At 39.3% G+C, this 18,619-nt stretch overlaps 1 protein-coding gene across 14 annotated transcripts in view; it reads left to right on the plus strand.

The window, feature by feature from the left end:
* LOC147175547 (neuronal cell adhesion molecule-like) overlaps positions 1 to 17,125 on the plus strand; it is a 79,667-nt gene extending 62,542 nt beyond the window's left edge. For 7 of the 14 annotated variants that reach the window (XM_086072788.1, XM_086072790.1, XM_086072789.1 and 4 more), the window contains 14 exons: positions 993 to 1,094; positions 1,935 to 2,135; positions 2,212 to 2,282; positions 2,469 to 2,694; positions 3,423 to 3,538; positions 3,606 to 3,810; positions 4,336 to 4,458; positions 4,787 to 4,963; positions 6,663 to 6,707; positions 7,007 to 7,126; positions 8,382 to 8,543; positions 9,283 to 9,414; positions 10,548 to 10,626; positions 14,347 to 17,125. In XM_086072788.1, the coding sequence (XP_085928914.1) occupies positions 993 to 1,094; positions 1,935 to 2,135; positions 2,212 to 2,282; positions 2,469 to 2,694; positions 3,423 to 3,538; positions 3,606 to 3,810; positions 4,336 to 4,458; positions 4,787 to 4,963; positions 6,663 to 6,707; positions 7,007 to 7,126; positions 8,382 to 8,543; positions 9,283 to 9,414; positions 10,548 to 10,626; positions 14,347 to 14,602 (2,015 nt within the window). In that variant the 3' untranslated portion in view covers positions 14,603 to 17,125. The remainder of the gene's footprint in view (positions 1 to 992; positions 1,095 to 1,934; positions 2,136 to 2,211; positions 2,283 to 2,468; positions 2,695 to 3,422; positions 3,539 to 3,605; positions 3,811 to 4,335; positions 4,459 to 4,786; positions 4,964 to 6,662; positions 6,708 to 7,006; positions 7,127 to 8,381; positions 8,544 to 9,282; positions 9,415 to 10,547; positions 10,627 to 14,346) is intronic. The other 7 variants (XM_086072798.1, XM_086072799.1, XM_086072801.1 and 4 more) reach the window with 3 other exon arrangements.
* The last annotated feature ends 1,494 nt before the right edge of the window (positions 17,126 to 18,619 follow it).

The raw sequence follows: 18,619 nt of genomic DNA on the forward strand, positions 1-18,619 counted from the left end.
ACAAATCCACAAGCATCTGATTGGGAGACACCCACTCTTCCACCTGAGGCGAGCCATGACGCTCCTGCTGGGTCAGGGATAGGCAAGTTCGGTTCTAGAGAGCCGCAGTCCTGCGTGTTTTCGGTGTCTCCTGCCTCCAACCCAGGTGTTTCAAATCATCAGCTCATAATTACGTTCTGCAGGAGCCTCTCAGCTGTGTTCGAGGAGGGAGACATTAAAAACATGCAGGACCGACCTTGCCTACCCCAGTGCTGGGTGTTATTAGTATATTGATGGTGTCAGGCGGAATCCTTGTTCTGTACTAAGACCCGTTTTTGGTCTCATTTTGGACACACCAGCAATGCAGTAAAGTGGCAAACAGCAAGAGTGGCATGGCTCAGGTGCTAGAGTGTCTCCCAATCTGAAGGTCATGAGTTTGTTTCTCAACGCTTGAGGTTTTTCCAAAAAATAAACTGGTAAAATGTTCTCAAAATCTTCTTGTAGAATTTCTGAGTGAAAAACGTAACTAGGTTTTGTCAAGTGTAAATATTACTCTTTCATTATTAGTAGTATTTTTTTTTTGTTACAGTGATACACGCATGATTGTTGTTCGGTTCATTGAAGACTCTAGGGTTGTTTGCCTTTTCGCCCCAAAGTCACCTCCGAGGTAAAACTCCGGCTCCAATAAACCTGCTATGCTAATGAGGACAAATGCTATATAAAATGGATGGATAAATGTTTAGCATGATACGTTGTGTCAAGAGAAAGCCCGTTTGCGTTTGAGGAGAGGATGATTTGCGATGCAGTCACATGTCAAATGCGCTCATCAGTCATTTGCGTTGTGCGTTAACAGCTCATCCCGAGTGATCGCTCACGCTCGACATCCGCCTATTTGTATGCATGAGGAGCCGCTTGCACGACCACGTCTTCATTTGTGTCTTCTTGTGGCATGAACCCGGCGGCGTCCGTCTTTGCCGCTGACTCACGCGTTTCGTGTCGCGTCTAACCCCCAGAGAGACCCGAACCGCCGACCGACCTGGAGTTGACGGACCACAAAAAGAGGAGTGTTCAACTCACCTGGATTCCTGGCGATGAGCACAACAGTCCTATTGAGAGTACGTGGGATTATGGTGCTGAATGTTCTGAACTCCTGCTTTCCATGAGTAGTCACCGATACCAAGCACCGATACCACTTGTGTTTTTCATACATAAAATTTCACCCCCCAAAAAAAATAATGACCGATATTTTTATTTAAAGGAAGCCCTATATATCCCAAAATAGCATTTTCTTCAAAATTTTATTTTCTAAATATATCTTCTCATTTCTAGTTCCTGATTGTAAAATGGCCAAACTGATATCAGCTGCTGCCGCGATATCTTGAAATAAAGCTGGGTATCGGCCAGACACCTATATCAGATATTAAACTCTGCTTTTGATCCAGGAGCTAACTTTATGGTTTGCTATCCAATAGGCTATGCAAATTACCAAAACATTAGCATTACTCAATTTCACAATCAATTTATACGTACTATTTTTAAAACATAATCCAGCAGCAGTCTGTTACAATCTAGAACCACCGTTCAAGAGGTCATATATTTTAAATTGTTAAGCTAAACAATTTTTTTTTAAGTTTTACTGCTTCCACCTGCTTTTAAACACATTTACACTTCAAAGCTGATTGATAATTTGGATGACGACAAGCAACTTATAGCTTAATGCTAACATAACACGACTATTACTGGAGCTTTATTGATGACCTACTCTGCCTCTTCTTATTGCTTGTCTCAGTGCTGCCCAGTATGTTGTGGCACAATGTGGTACTACACTAAAGGCACACTCAATTATATAACAATCTAAATTCTGACTTGCCCATATAATATAAAAAGCCTTCTTTTTTGAATCTGTGAAAAATAACTATTCCAGACATATTTGATCATATTTTTTTTTTACACAGAATTTTTGATCCAGTATGAAGACTCCCTCCACCACCATAGAGGCCACTGGCACAACCTTACCGAGGTCCCCGGTACCAAAACCACAGCTCACCTGAAGCTGTCACCCTACGTTCACTACACTTTTAGAGTCCTTGCAGTCAATGCCATGGGCGTCAGCCGGCCCAGTTTCCCCTCCAAGATGTATAAGACCGAGCCTGCAGGTACTGCAAACTCAGAGCGAAATGTTCTTTCCTGCAGGGAATTTGAATGTTAACTGATATCTTTCCGCCCTAAAAGCTCCAGATGAGAATCCAACAGATGTACACGGTTTTGGAACAGAACACGACAATCTTGTCATCTCATGGAAGGTACGTTTTTAGAAAGTAGTACATTGGCCTTGGAGTGGCCCAACTTACTAGTTTTCTAGTTTCCAGCTGTCCCTCTGTCAATTGTTTTGCTTTGAACATTGATTTGAGATACGAGCGACTAACACTCGTGAGTCAAGGTACCACCTATGTGAACTTTCATTGATCTCGAACCTCTTTTCCCCGTAGCCACTTTCAGGTCTCCAGGCCAACGGACCAGGATTCCATTACCTAGTGATGTGGAGACAAAAGAATATGGACACAGATTGGGTCACGGCGACCTTAGCCAATAACTCCAACTTCCTGGTGTCGGGGACGCCCACGTTTGTTCCGTACGAGCTCAAAGTTCAGGCCGTGAATGACTACGGCGCGGCGCCCGAGCCCGCCGTTGCCTTGGGCCACTCTGGAGAGGATCGTAAGTCCAACTTCTCCTTCTCCAGTCTGTGCTTTTCACCTCTGCAAAGTGTGGCTGCTCAAATAAATATGTATATGGTGAAATCTTGTTTAGCTCAAATGTTATGTTCCAGACCCACTCGCTATTGTTGAAAATCTGCAAGAGAGCAGATCAATATTTTTTTTTTATAGTGCTACCCCTCCTACATGCAGTAAACACATTTTAAACAGATTTGAAAACAAAAATAAAATGCAAACATAAAATGTATAAAACACATTGAAAATATTTGTTTACCCATGAGAGACGTCATGTCAGCTTAAGCTAAAATGTATTTTAGGCTAGCATGCTAGTTAATACTATTAACTCATTCATTCCCAGCCATTTTCACTGAAGCGGATTTTGGCTGGTTTTGCAAGGCCCACAGAATATTGTTTTCTATTGCTATAAAAACATGGAACCTACCAAAAGAAATATTAGAGTCTCTTCTTGCATCAGGAAAAAAATTATATTAGCAATTAGCATTAGAAGATTAATTTCATCATTATTCACAAACGTGTTGAAAACACTGGCCTCATGATTCTTACATGTAGTTGATGCTTTATGCTAATTCGTTATCTTGTGGCATCTATACACAAATACAAACCTCTCGAGGGCAGTGGGTTCAATTATTCCGCTATTTTGCGCTTGGCCGCCGTCTTTATCCCTTTCCCAAAAAGTACTGACGGTGTACTTCTGTTTCTTCACGATAGTGCCGGCCGCTGCTCCAGAATCTGTGCAGGCGTACGTGTTGAACAGCACCCTGGCGGAAATCCACTGGGAGCCCGTGCCTCAAAAACTAATATGTGGATACCTCAAAGGCTACAAGGTACAGCGTAATGAGCCCGGGAACGCCAGCAGCATAAGTCCGACGACTGAGCATCCCATTTCGGCAGGTGTATTACTGGCGAGAGCGCAGTCTGCACAAACACAACCCCCATCACGCGGAGAAGCAGATCCTCACCTTCAGCGGCAACCACAGCAAGGGAAAGCTGCCTGGCCTGCACCCCTTCAGTCTGTATTCATTTAACGTCAGGGTGTATAACGGCAAGGGAGAGGGTCCCCCGAGTCACAACCAGAAGTTTGAGACCCCCGAAGGAGGTGAGAAAAGGAATTTTCTGTATTATTTGCGTAACGTCAAGAACGGCTTTTCCATCGGAATAAAAGTCACATTTTTGGGGGAATAATTTTTGTGATTAGCCTGGCCGCTGAGGGGTTTTCACCGCCTTGAGCAGACGGAGCCTTCTCCCAGAAAGGGAGCAGGGTAAAGAGGCCATGGCCAGGGTGGGAAGGGTCGACAATACTCTTCTGTGCCCTCGTGATTGTGTACATGCTAGAATCGTGGGCTTGATGCTTTATAATCGTCTCCGTTAGAAGCGCTTTGCTAAAGATGTCACATGCTGGGGGTTAGTATTCGCCATCCAAGAAGTAGTCATGGCAACTAACGTGTGCCATATCGCTAGTTGTCTGTCCCAACAAGGATTTACTATTCAGAGTACCATAAGGCGTAACAACTGACCAGAATTCTACCTTTGGCCACAATGTGACGCCGGATTAATTCTCCCTTTGAGGTCTTTCAGAGCTCTTTGTCTGACAATTGCGCGCCTCGGTCATTCATTTCCACAGTGCCCGGAGCGCCTTCCTCGCTGACGGTCACCAACCCCAATTTGGACTCTTTAAGCCTTGAGTGGAATCCTCCTCGTGACCGCAACGGACTCCTGACAGGCTACACCCTCAAATACCACCCAGGTGAGCTCGTTTCTTTGTCTTTTTCTTAGCAATGAATGTCTCACGTCACGTAGTTTGCAGTCTTGTGTCTTGTACTGTCATCCTGTTCGGGTTAGGCAATAGAGAGGATGAATAAATCTAGAGTCACCGTTGAATTAGGCTCGATTACGCCAATTAACAAATCACCTTTTGTCATTCCCGCCTCTTGTACCTGAACCCCCTTTTGCTCCAAAACACTTTACGCACTTGTCATCATTGACACTTCAATCCCATCTACGTCCTCTTCTTCCTCCTTCTCCCACTCGCACCTCTATTCAACTTACCTCCCAACCATCCCGCCATCTCGTAGTCAATAACTCCAATGAGCTGGGCCCAGAGGAGGAGCTGGCCCTTGCCGCCAATGAGACCTCAGTCACTTTGCTCAACCTCAAGTACAGCACGCGATACAAGTTTTATTTGAATGCCAGAACACGCACGGGGCCTGGCCCGGCCGTTACGCAGGAGGCCATTACCATCGTGGATGAAGGTAAGCAAGAAAAATGTCTGGATTGATGTTTTTAATTCATAAGTTACGGTATTATTATTATTTTTTTTTTTACTGTCAAATAAAACAATAAACGGAAGCCCTCTATGAAGCAAGAGACCATACTGTATTTGCTCAACTTAGAACCATAGAACCATGTGACTTCCCTCAGCCAATCAGTGACGTAAAGGTAACGACAAAAATGAATACGATAAAAATCACATATTCCATACATAGATTCACTGCACACGTTAAATATTATTATCATTATTTTATATAATTTTGATCATTATAGTTTATAAGTCATGTAATCTCAGAATTGATTATCTCAAGAATTTTGAGTACTTTATTACTTAAGACACAATAAAACAAATTTTTTAACAACCATTCCTGTGAAAATTATCTACTGAAATACAGTACGTGAATTTTCTTACCCTATTCTAATTTACTGAGATGGACTAAAATTCATATTATTATTTGTTATTGTTTCAAAAAGGAAATTGAATAACAAAACAATACAACAATAATTTTATTTAACAGCCTTCATTCCTGTGTTTAATGTGCACAATGTTCAAGTTTCACCTTTTGAAAATGAGCTACTGAAATGCATACATTTTCTTACTCTATTCAAATTTATTGAGATGGACTAAAATTTATAACAAAATAAATAAATCAATCTTTAAAAAATTAAATAGAATAATTAAAAAATTATTGACAATACAATAAGAATTTTATTTAACAGCCTTCATTCTTGTGAAAATTAGCTACTGAAATACATGATTTTTTTTTTTACCCTATTCCAATTCATTGAGATGGACTAAAATGAATTAAAAAAAATGTTTTTTTAAATGTTTAAAAAATCTAATCAAATAATAAAAAAAATATTGACAAAACAATACAATACAAATTGGATTTAACAGCCTTTATTCCTGTGAAAATGAGCAACTGAAATTGTGAATTTTCTTACCCTATTCTAATTTATTGAGGTGGACTAAAATTAGTAGTAGTAGTAAGTTTTTGGTGAACTAACGAATACACACACACTCGCACGCACGCACGCACGCACGCAAGCACGCACGCACGCACGCACGCACATACAAAATAATTAAAAAAAAATTAAAAAAATAGAGCAATGATGATGACATTACCGAATGAACAATACTGAGCTCTTAAAAAAATAAAACAAAAAATAAAAAATAAAAAAATAAAATTAGTAGTAGTAGTACCAAAAAAAATAATAATCATGTTTGAAAAATTAAATAGAATAATTTAAAAATGATCAACAAAACAATACAAATCCTTAAACATTTAAATCTGACCTGGATTTGCGATTTTGTAATTTGTGATTCTACTTTAGTATTAAACCATAGAATACACATAATATACAATCCGCTCAATAGACATCTCATATTCATTTTAAATGATAATGATTCAAGATTTTGAAAGCAACCATTAAACGTCATTTAAAAGAATTGCAGTATGAGTGTTTTTAATATTGTGTCATCGTCATGTTGTGTCGAGTGTCGTCGTCATTGTTGTACAATTGTTATTTGAGCAAACAGCATGACAAACAGTGTGATCCAGTTGCATTTCTTCAAAAGGTGACCAAGCCTGCCAACGGTGTATGTGTTTGAAAGTGTGCGTATGTCCACATCGATTGTGACCCACCATGTCCTGTTGTTATTTCTCCATCGTATCTGAGCTCTCATGACTCATCTCGACAATGACGTCGGCACGGGAGGCAGCGGTATTTATAGTGATGCACGGAATACGGGCATGCACATTACCCCACCCGCCATCCCCCCCATCTTGCACGTCGTATTGTGTGGCCTTGCAAGGAATTATTGGAATTATTATTACTGTATGACTCCTTCAAGCATGGATAGGCTTTTTTTGTTTGCCCCGAAATAATACTGCGTCCCATCCTTGGCCCTTGCCTAGTGTTTGTACATTCATCCTCTGGTTGTGTTGCCTTGAGCGCTTTCATCCCCATTAGCGCCTTAGCACATCATACCCGCCAACAGATGTTCTCTCTTGTGTGTTCAGCGCCGGCGGCCAGTCCTTTTGGCAGCGTTAACTCCTCCCGGGGAGAGGACGGCACCCTGATCAGTTGGGAGTACTGGGGCCCGGAGAGAAACATTTATTTAGAATACATAGTGGAGAACAGTAAGCAATGTCATTAATTTTTATTACCATCATTGTTAGGAGCTGAGGTGGCATGAGATTATTTTGGATAAACAAGAATAGATTAGTAGATTAGTAGTAGTCTTCACAGTGGCGCTAAGCCAATTGATTGAATTTTGGATCGGAGGGCTATCTATTTACCTGCATTGTGGACGGAAACCACACAATTGTGTATGGCTCTTTAACTCCTGTCATAATCATCACATCATAACCCTGACTCAGAAGAACGACACTTGCTGGCCACAACATTAGGTACACTTGCACAATCTTTTGAGACATTTTATATTTATATTTTATTATTTCAAACAATAATATTTCTGTTTTTATTTAATTTCATGTTCATACCAAGAGCTGTTTGTAGCATTTCATATTGTAGTACTGTATATTTTATTTTAATATTTTAATAAAAAAAAAAAAAAAGGCCTGATCTTGTGCTGTCTTTCAGTCCAGCCATTTCCAGCTCTGGTATGTTTTCTTGTTGTCAGCCACGTCGTAATTTGTCAGTGGAACATGACATGCAGGGGCTTGTCTTTACATGACTGTCCATCTGGCTCCTTCTCCTTACTGGGCTTAGGTTGCCTGTAGCATTCACTAAGCAAATCTCCCTGAGTGGCATTGAAGTTACATGACTGTCCATCTGGCTCCTTCTCCTTACTGGGCTTGGGTTGCCTGAGTTATTCACTAAGCAGGTTGTCTCTTTATAGCATCAAAGTTACATGACTGTCCATCTGGCTCCTTCTCCTTACTGTGTTTAGGTTACCTGAAGCATTCACCAAGCAGGTCGTCCCTGAGTGGCATTGAAGTTACATGACTGTCCATCTGTCTCCTTCTCCTTACTGGGCTTGGGTTGCCTGAGTTATTCACTAAGCAGGTCGTCCCTGTCTGGCATCAAAGTTAAACCTCAGACAAAAATCCACACATTCTTGGGAAGTTTCATTACATTTTTAATTCCACACCTAAAATGGTAGCGGAAAACGAAGTGAGGTGTACAGAAATGGTGAGCATAGACCCAGATGGTTGAATTGTAAAAACAGGATTTTTGGGGGGGATACAGCTCTTGTATAGGGTGTCATTATATTTTGCCAGTACACCTAATAAAGTGGCTTGTAAGTGTACACAGTATGAGCAGAAAGTAGTTTCTATCTAGTCCACCAGCACATTCTCATCATGTCACAACCTCCATGATGTCTCCAACCCCGCACACATTTGCTGTGTTGTTCGCCGTCCCCCCCTGCAGGTGAAGGCGAAGACGAGTGGCGCAAAGAGTCAGTGAACGGCTCTCAGAACTTTATGCTCAGGGGTCTGAAGGAGGGCGTCTCCTATAGAGTGCGCTTGGTGGCCCAAGGTCACGCCGACCAAGAGCCTCACCGCTCCAAGGAGCTCACGGTGACGGTGCCAGGTGAGGCGCATTCCTGGGCCCACCCGAGCTTTTGCACTTTTTTTGCATTGGATTGTTGCGGTCACAGGCAGGCATGCTGTGTATGTAGTTTATAGGAAGTTGTTAATTTTGTTTTAGTGCTAATATAGTTATATAGTGTGTGGTTTGCATTAATATCTAAATATCACCTATAGTAAACTTTTGTGTGTGGATGAGGTCTTTGTGTGTTGTTTGTTTGTGTTTTTGTGATTGTCTGTGTGTGCGATACAAGTGAAAACATTGCATCATTCACATATTTGACATTTTCAGTGTTGGGTAAGTTATCTCCAAAATATAATTCAGGGTGTCCTTAAAAAAAAAAAGTGTGTGGAAATTGTTTATGTTGCCAGAAGCGTATTTATAGACATACTAAGTTTAGAAAAGACGTTTGGTCAAGTTTAAAAATTACTATTATTATTATTAAGTATAATAATATATTATTTTTATTAAATTTAAGAATAATATATTATTATTATTATTATTATTATTAAATTACAACAACAAAAACGCTACGCTGTCGCATTACTTTTCTCCCAACACTGGACATTTTTAACTCCTCCATCATAAAATTGGTGAGCAAGTTAACCAAACGTGACCCACTGCTGAGCAAGTAGAAACTAAAACAGCGCGTGTGTGTGTCAAGAAGAATGTACAGTGCAAAACTGATAAGGTGAAAGTGTCCTTTTCCTTTGCTCCTCCTCCTCCTCCCTTCTCTGCTCAGCTGTGGCAAGTCGACAGGTGGACATCGCCACGCAGGGTTGGTTCATCGGCCTCATGTGTGCCATCGCCCTCCTCATCCTCATCCTCCTCATCATCTGCTTCATCCAGAGGAACAAAGGAGGCAAATATCCAGGTGAGGAATGCACAACATAAGCCCTGAATTGCTCTTTTTACATGGGATAAAGCCACCCAGCGGGTAGAGGTGACCCTCATATCCATTTTTATAGCGATTAAATCACAATTTGATGCCATGCTCTGCCAGCATTAGATGGCATAGGCAAAAAAGCTATGCAATTTAGCATCGCCTATGTGTCTACGATACATGCTTCTGATTTAAGTTTGACATTTGCAGTTTTCATGGCACTTCCTGTTGCCACAAGGTAGGTATTGTATCGTAATATATATATGTATTTATGTATTTATTTTTGTCCGGTTGTAACAAATTAATGGCAGTGATTTGAGATACAAGTGTTTTGAGTTGCAAGCCAAATCATGCAATAGATTAAACTCGCAGGTCAGGGCACCACTTTATGACCTTGTGGAGGCCTGTTTTTAGTTCCTTTTTCATGTCAAATGGTGAAAGGGGAATTAATCAACGTTTGATTAACAAATACCACTGGGAAGATGAACTTATGGAATCAATCAACAATTTGATAATTACTCAACTAGATATTTGACAAATTAACATCTTGATAATCTGCATCCTAATGCATTCTGGGGACGGGAATTAATAAACTTTGGCTTCATCCCGTCAGCCCTTTTTCTTTTCGGGTGTAATTATGTATGTGAAAATTGTATGTTGAAAATTGTCACAATGATTGTCCGAAAGGAGAAATGAACAGATAAAAACAAAAAGTTCATCAAAATAGGAAGCCTGGATTTTGCGACAAATGGCTGCTTCAAACCATAATAGCTGACTTCCTGTTTAATTTTGGGAATGGGTCCTTGAGACTTTTTTGTACGTCTTCTTATGAAATACATTTCCACCAAAATTTGTGTCCATTGATAAAACTGGCACCAGGGGCTAATTTTTTAAAACTTTCCAGGGGGTGCTACTTAGTGAATTGTTTTTAAAAACACATACATATTTACATTTTCACCAAGATATATGCACTTGCCAAAATTGGCGAATTTCCGGGCAATTTGAGGCCCCCGAAAATCTACTGGATTAGTTGGAAAAATAACATTTAGATGCTCGACCCTGAATACCGTTGCAAAATGACTCTGTTTTACTTTGGCTAACTTCTCTTCCCGTTTTGGGTGCAGTCAAAGAGAAGGAGGACGCTCACACAGACCCGGAATTCCAGCCCATGAAAGACGAAGACTGCACTTTTGGGGAATACAGGTGAGAATGCTTTCAAGGCTCAGCAGCCCGAAAGGCCCGTTTAAACCCATCGACTCTTTCTCGCCGGGCGGGAGCTCTTTTCACCACTTACCACTAACAGTGATCAACAGGAAGTGTCCCCCTCCCTTATTAGCCGAAAGCACATTTTTGGGGGGACGTCCATGGATGGCACTTTGTTGGACTCTTTCGCTCGATGGGATTCTTCAGGTTCTCAGGATGAAAGGGTTCTGTTTCTTTCCATTTGCAACATATTAATAATAAGCTACTCAAGACAGTGATCAAAGCTCATCGTTATCAAGCTATGCCTGTTAGCATCCCGATTGGAGGCTGCACACAGAACGAAGCACTTTACTTGCAAGATTTCTGTACATTGTCTATGTGCTCTTATGTTTTTTATTACTGTAGTGTGTACAAACTACAAGATGGGGTCCAAGCATTTTTTTTTAAAGTACTTTATATTCCTTTTTTGTATGTATATCCAAATGTGTTGAATAGAATTAATACAGATATAACATGCATATCTATATGTAAAGGAAATATATAGATATAATATGTGGAATGCATGTTGCGAAGAACTGATATACATTTATGAGGATATTAAAACATGACTGCATTAGTTTATGACGTGTTGAAATGGATTGTTTGTCGACATCTACAAATGGATATAGGTTTAAACAGTGCATCTTGTAAGGATGCAGTCATACTTTTAATAGCAATACTTATTTTGTTTTCTTTTTATGAAGTGACACAAACCAAATATAAATACTAAATAATGCAAAGAAAGATGGATTTTTAGAAATCCGCCAATATGTCATTTGAATATTATTAACCAATTCAAAGATTTAAATACTGTGAGACAGAAAGTTGTCATTTTAAGAGTTATTATGTAATTTTACAACTTTCAAGTTATTTTTCTTGTAATAATGCAACTTTCGTCTCTTAAAATGAACTGTTTTTCTTATAATGTTGTCTAATACTTTTTCAGCTTTTTCAGTGTGGCACAAATTTTCCATGACATTATTGATAATCAATTATTTTTGGTTGATGTGTAATTTTTCTTTTGATAAAAAAAAAAACTTTAGGGGATGAAGTCATAAATTCAACTAAATTAATAGTAATCCAGTATGATAACGTTTTTCTTTAAAATGTTACTATCTTACTGTATTCTGTAACTTTTTGTCTTTTCTGTAATTTTGCATTTTATGTTATTTGTTTTCTTTCTTTCTTTTTGCTGCTTTGAATTATAAACTAAAGGTATAAAAACAGCCAATTTGACCAATCTAGCAGGTTGCTTATATAACTTCACCTTATCTCCTCTTATTATATCAATCAGTAACAAATTTGAACATGGCTAAATGTTACAAAGCATGGGTTCAGAAAAAAAGTCATTTTTTTCTCTCTCTCAATTCCATATATGCTGTGTTCGCTTCTCAATAAGTCACACGAGAGACCTGCTTGCTCTCTGCATTAGACAATGTTTACATGCAAATACGTGCGGGGGAATCCCTCAGTGCGGCCTTAGGAGAGGTAAGGGCGATCTCATATGTATGTTTGTGTGGGGTGGGTGTCACTGTGGAGAGAAGAATAAACCAAAAAAAAAAAGCTTGCTTGAAAAAAATGCATTGCAGGCTGTCAGTCATCAAGTTGAATATTTGCAAATTCATAAAGCCTTCATGGTGTTCGAACACACGGAGTGAGTGTCGCTCTTGTCTGCAATGTGGACCTTGCGTAATTCAACTCTCTGGGCAAATGTATTGACACGCATTTTAATCAATTTTTGCAGTTAGAGGATGAATTGCACAGAATTCCCACAACAAGCATGAGTAATTAATAATGAGAAAAAAACAAGTGTAACAGCTGCAGCTGGATCACACAAGGCTCATCGCTGAACTGGAGCAACAACAAATACACTCCCGTTGCCGACGACAGTCAGGGATAAGGTTCTGTGAAGCATACAACAGCTACCTGTTGCCTATCAGCCATACGCTCATCTAGTCAAAACAATCATTCTCAAAGCTGTATGTGGCATAACAATCACACTCTTGTAGTCAAAATTCTGTCGCCTAACAGTCGTACACTTGTATAATAAAAAATAAAAAAACGTCTTTGTCGAGCATAACTATCACATGCTCGTATAGTAAAATCAATCACTCTCAAAGCTTTACTGTTTGCATGGCAAAACACCGTCATAACAATCACACAAAGCTATGTGTGACAGCAGTTACATATACTCCTGCTAACAGTAATACACTCGTTAAGTAAAAAAAATAAAAACTGCCGAAGCTATGTATATGACATACAATCACAAACTGTTGTGGTCAGAACAATCCCTGTTGAGACTGTGTGTGGCATAACAATCATATGATTTAAATAAAAGCCCTCTTTAAGCTGGTTGTCAGACATAACTATCACACTCTCATAAAGTCAAAACAATGCCTCACAAAGTTGTGTATGTGTCATATAGTCAAAACAATCCCTCTTGAAAATGTGTGTGGCAAAACAAAAAAGTCGTATGCTTGTAATGATTTTAAAAAAAAACCTCTAGAAGCTGTTTGTCTGGCATTACAATTAGACTTTACATTTTTATTAGACTAAAACAATTCCTCTCAAAGGTGTGTATGCATATGTGCATAACAATCACACACTCATGTAGCCAAAACAATCCCTCTTGAAACTGTCTTTGGTCGTATGCTTGTATAATAAGATAAATAAATAAATCACTCTTAAGGGTGATTGAGTGGAATAACAATCACACTGGTGTTGTCAAAACAATCCCTTTCAAAACTGTGTATGTGGCATGAGAATCACACGCTCACATAGAGCATACCATCACTCTTGAGACTGTGCTTGTATGAATATAATGGAAAATAAAATCCCTCAAAAAGCTGTATGTGAGGCATAACAATCACACACTCTTCTATGTGGCCTTGAGGTTGGAATATAACATTATATAGGCAAAAAAAAATCAATACCACTTAAATGGTAGTTCATGGACCAAGTCCATGTTCTTCCATTTTGAGGTGTCCCAATACTTTTGCCCATGACGTGTCCAAATTGAGCTCTCAGCATCATGGCGGCTTTATGCTTGTGTTTCATCGACGTTCAACTCATGTACATGAAAAAGAGTTTAAGTTTCTTTGAAAATTATGTCACGCTTTGTTGAAAAATATCACGCTTGCTTTTGGATGGACGGTGTTTGGTTGCATTTTTTTTTTTTTACGTCATTGTTGAGTTTGTCATCACAGCCTTTTTGTGTCTGTGAAGCTGCAAGAAAACAACAACACATCGACCACCTCATGTCTGATTTGGTTTCAAGGGGAATCCAACCAGTGTGACATTGCTTGACCTCTATTCCCCTGTTGCCTGATGGAAACCAACCAATCACTCATAGATGTTTTTTTCTCTTTTTTTTCTTTGTTTTTTTTTTTTTAGACATGGAGCTAACCACGGTCAAATTCAGTATTCTTCAAGGGACCATATACAATTAAAAAAAATTAAATAAAGCTTATTAAAACCCATAATATATGGATTCAAAAAAGTTAAGTTAAAAGTTAAAATTTAGAATACCTCTGTAATGCTGATTATAATTTATTTAAATCAGGCGTTCTCAAACTTTTTGGGATACTGACTTATGGATGCTCCGTCTAAAAAAAAAAAAAGAAGTTGCATCCGGCACATCATTGTCACCGCTAACGCCCTGCATGTCATTCTCTCCCTCAGCGACAATGAGGACCATAAACCGTTAAAAGGGAGCCGCACGCCATCAAGCGGGACGGTTAAGCGGGACGACAGTGACGACAGTTTAGTAGACTACGGGGAAGGAGGAGACGGCCAGTTCAACGAGGACGGCTCGTTTATCGGCCAGTATAGCGGAAAGAGCGCCAGCCGGGACACCACCGTCACTGCCGAGGGCCTTGAGAGCTCCGAGGCGCCGTCCCCGATTCACGCCATGAACTCCTTGAACTCCTTCGTGTAGCCTCACATTCCACAGCGGGAGAAAGGACACGCATGTTGTCACGGAGACGCTTTGAGGAAGGCGATAACCGAACGCCTTTCCATTAACAATCCCCTCTTTCGACATCTCACCAGTATGGTTTGCTTTCCAGTCTGCCCCTTTGGAAGTGGCTACTTCATCTTGCGATCTTTGTACAGCTATTCACGACATTCACCTCCTCATCCACAGATTCCAATGCAGTCATTTAGATTTCCTTTTAAAGAAAATCAACATCGGCATTATTTCAGTTCAGGTCAGCGGCAGTCAATCGTTTTTTTTTTTGCCAGCTAGAATTACTCTGGTGCCTATTGTTTACGAACGTTATTAAAACATCTTGCTTCTTATTCTTCACAAGCAGAAGCTTGTAACAAAAAATGAGTCAGCACAACATAAGGCCCACCATTCGTAATGTCTACACAGTAACAGTCCTGTGCAGAGGTCAAAGTCCACTCTTAGATTTGTGGTTTGATCTAGCTTCTTTTGGCGAAATCAGCATCGTACCTTCATTAATACTCTTGTAAATGGAAGGGTATACTAATTAATGTCATTTACAATCCTATTCATATTGATATATTGCTCCCCCAAAAATAGCATACATAGTTTTTGGGTAGGTTAGCTCACGTGCAAGCTATTGGCTAGCTAGCTAGCAAGTTATTTAGCGCGCGGCACCATTTTCCAGTTCATAAAGGAGTGTTAGCATTTCTATTATTACACCTGTTTGGCGAGCTAACGACATAGCTTGCATTTAGTTAGCTAGCTAGTTTGTAGCCAGGACTAGGCAAAAAAACAAAACGTTTGTACAAATATATTTTTGCTACTTTCATGAAGTGCAAAACCACAAGACAATAGTTGTTGTTTTTTAATGCCATGGTAGGTGAGTGATTGGAGTGAAACCCATATTGGCCGTTACTTAAAATTGTATACTATCTATGAATTGATTTAATCTTGTCGCATACAATTTTTCCAATATTTTAGACAGCTGTGGGAGTAGAGAGATAGGTCTGAAATAAAAATAATTCTTATTCTTATTTTACTTTTGCTAGAACCATAATGGTACTGTTTATTCGCCATCCCTCAAGAACCAGGAAGTAGCCTGCTAACTAAAAATGGACGCCCATGCTGTATGCTGGTAAAAAAAACGACAAAGCTAGTGGTGACCTGAGACTTTTCCACAGTACTGTTCTTCATCATGACCCGTTGCATGACATGTTATGTGACCACCTAAAACCTGCCCACCTCCACCCCAAGTGCGCCTGAACTTATTGGCGTACTAGTGCCTTTTCGTCATGCTGAGGGCCGCATTACATTTATGACAAAACATGTTAGGACACCAGGCTAGGTGATGTTCTGACTAAGCCTTGTTGCATAATCTGATGGAGTCTGTTTGCATGAGGGGCGAAACGTCTTCTAAGACCACCACAATGGTCCGGTTGCAATCAGAGAAAGTTTTTTTTCTTTTTCTTTTTTTACGGGGGGCTTTTAATAACAGTTCCTTTGGCTGCTGTCATGGCCTGCAGGTTTCCACCCTTATGTGGGTATTTATTTTTTGCTTGTATAAAATTTGGATGAACGTGCAGATTGAAGCTTTTTCTATAGTAGTAGTAGGGGTTTTTTTCCTTAAAAATAAAAAAAATCCTATATATTTTTGCAGAATCCTGTTAACGCATTGACAGTTAGGGAGCGTTTCTGTCTTTGGTGCTGTGAAATTTATTGTCATTGTAGGCTTTTTTTTTTTTTTGCATAATCCTGCTAGAACACAAACAAACCTAAGCAAAATACATATTTCAAAATTAAGTTTTTCCTTGTAGGAGGTAAGCATTCTTGGCTTCATTTGATTAACTTTACTGGACCACATTAAAAAAAAAAAAATCAAATCAAATCAACACCATCATGGTTAGGTAATCGGAACGTACGCCGCATCCACACGTTTTATGCATTTTCTCCAATCATGATAATGTGTTGACTTGTACTAACGACACTTCTTGACTGCCTTTTATATGCGATCAAGGTTTCTTTTTTTTCTTAACTTGCATCAAGTTTGACTTTCTTTTTATTGTTATGATATGATGACTTGTAGAATATTTTTGTTGAAATATGTAAATATACCTTCAAGTGGATTGTACAGGGCTTGCAAGGGAGGTGACGTTGTGCATGATTTCTAATGTTCATATTAAATATTAAATGTAAAGAATATATATATATATACATATACAGTACAGTAATCCTTTTCTTTCTTGCTGTGCATTGTGTACATATTGTATGTCATTCTGTAATCACTTGGACAGATACAAATCATATACGCACGATTTTATTATTTTTTCAGAAATTGCTTGTCTGGGTGACATATTTCTACACTGCCAAAATGTTATTTGCAGCTTGTTTTTGTATTTAAGAACCAGATTTGTACTAACACGATACTTCTGTTGTTTCTATGTCATTTCTTTCTGTTTAGTTGAAGTATGAATATTGATACGATTGAATGAATAAACAATCATTTTCTTCCAATTTGGACTCAAGGCTTGAATTGTGTTAATGTCCTACAAAGCTTATTATGTATTTTCGACAGACTGTAAAAGAGGTGGTTCCGAGTATTAAGAAGTCCCTTAAAGCATACTCTCTGCACTTTATTTATCCACTGGCGTGAAGGGAATTGTTCTCAATTTCAATGATTTTTGTGGTTCAATAAATGTGTTATATGTATTATTTGCAAAGTGAGTGGTGTAGTGTTTAGCATGTCTGCCTCACATTCAGGAGGTCCTGGTTTAAATGTTTGTTGGGACATCTGAGCGTGCATGTTCTGGCTTCTTTCCTCTAAATTGTCCATACATGTGAATTTTTATGAGTATGAAATTTGATGATATCAGCCAACAGCAAAGACATCCATCAGTCACTTTACTGCCCCCTGGTGACGTACGAGCACTGAGGCAGACTTGAACATGCAGCCGCCCTTTCCTGACCACCAGGCACCCTTCAATACTTCTTTCCTTCCCGCCACTCGACCCCTCTTTCTCCCTCCCTTCTCCAATTCCCGGTGGATTCATTTTGCGCCGTCTGCCCGTCTGCCTCTGCGTCCATTATCGTCCCCTTTTGCCTGCCAGTCCAGCCTCTGTGATTGATCGTGATAGGCATGTGCAGCAGCTTTTAGCTCCACCTGCACTCACACTGCTTGCTTTCAGATTTGTCCTGTCTCCAAAGACTTCAGGACATTAGCTTGCCTTGCATTCAGAAAATAATAGTTGCTTATGCAGTTACTATGTTGCTAATGATGATAATGTATCATGACGATGTATTAGCAACTCGTAGTTTTCTAGTTGTATGCAGTTACTATGTTGTTTATGATTAAAATGTACCATGTCAATATATTAGCCACTCTTAGTTTGTCTAGTCTTATGCAGTTACTATGTCGTTTATGATGATTATGTATCATAACAATGTATTAGCCACTCTTAGTTTGTCTAGTCTTAGGCAGTCATTATGTTGCTTATGATAATATATCATAACGATATTAGCCACTCTTAGTTTGCCGAGTCTTATGCAGTTACAATGTCGCTTATGATGATAATGTATCATGATGATGTATTGGCCACTCTTAGTTTGTCTTGACGTATGCAGTTACTATGTTGCTTATGATGATAATGCATCATGATGATGTATTAGCCACTCTTAATTTGTCTTGTCTCATGCAGTTACTGTGTCGCTTATAATGATAATGTATCATGACAATATATTAGTCACTCTTAGTTTGTCTAGTCTTATGCAGTTCCCTTAAGGTGATAATATGATAACGTGGTCAGTTGCTATGCAGTTGCTACGTGCCTATATTTATATTTGTTCTGTTGTATAGAATTGTTTAACGCTTGGTGGTAGCAGGCCTTAACAATGCAAATGGTGACACTGTAGTTAATGCGATGCTTTTTGGCAGTTCCCGGATCAGCACCATGATCGTAGATCATAATGACTGTGCCACATTTCCAGGCATATCTCAAATTTTACGTTCTT

This window comes from Leptonotus elevatus, chromosome 4 (assembly GCF_054856555.1).
Source record: "Leptonotus elevatus isolate MCC_2025b chromosome 4, RoL_Lele_1.0, whole genome shotgun sequence".
Classification (NCBI taxonomy): Eukaryota; Metazoa; Chordata; class Actinopteri; order Syngnathiformes; family Syngnathidae; genus Leptonotus; species Leptonotus elevatus.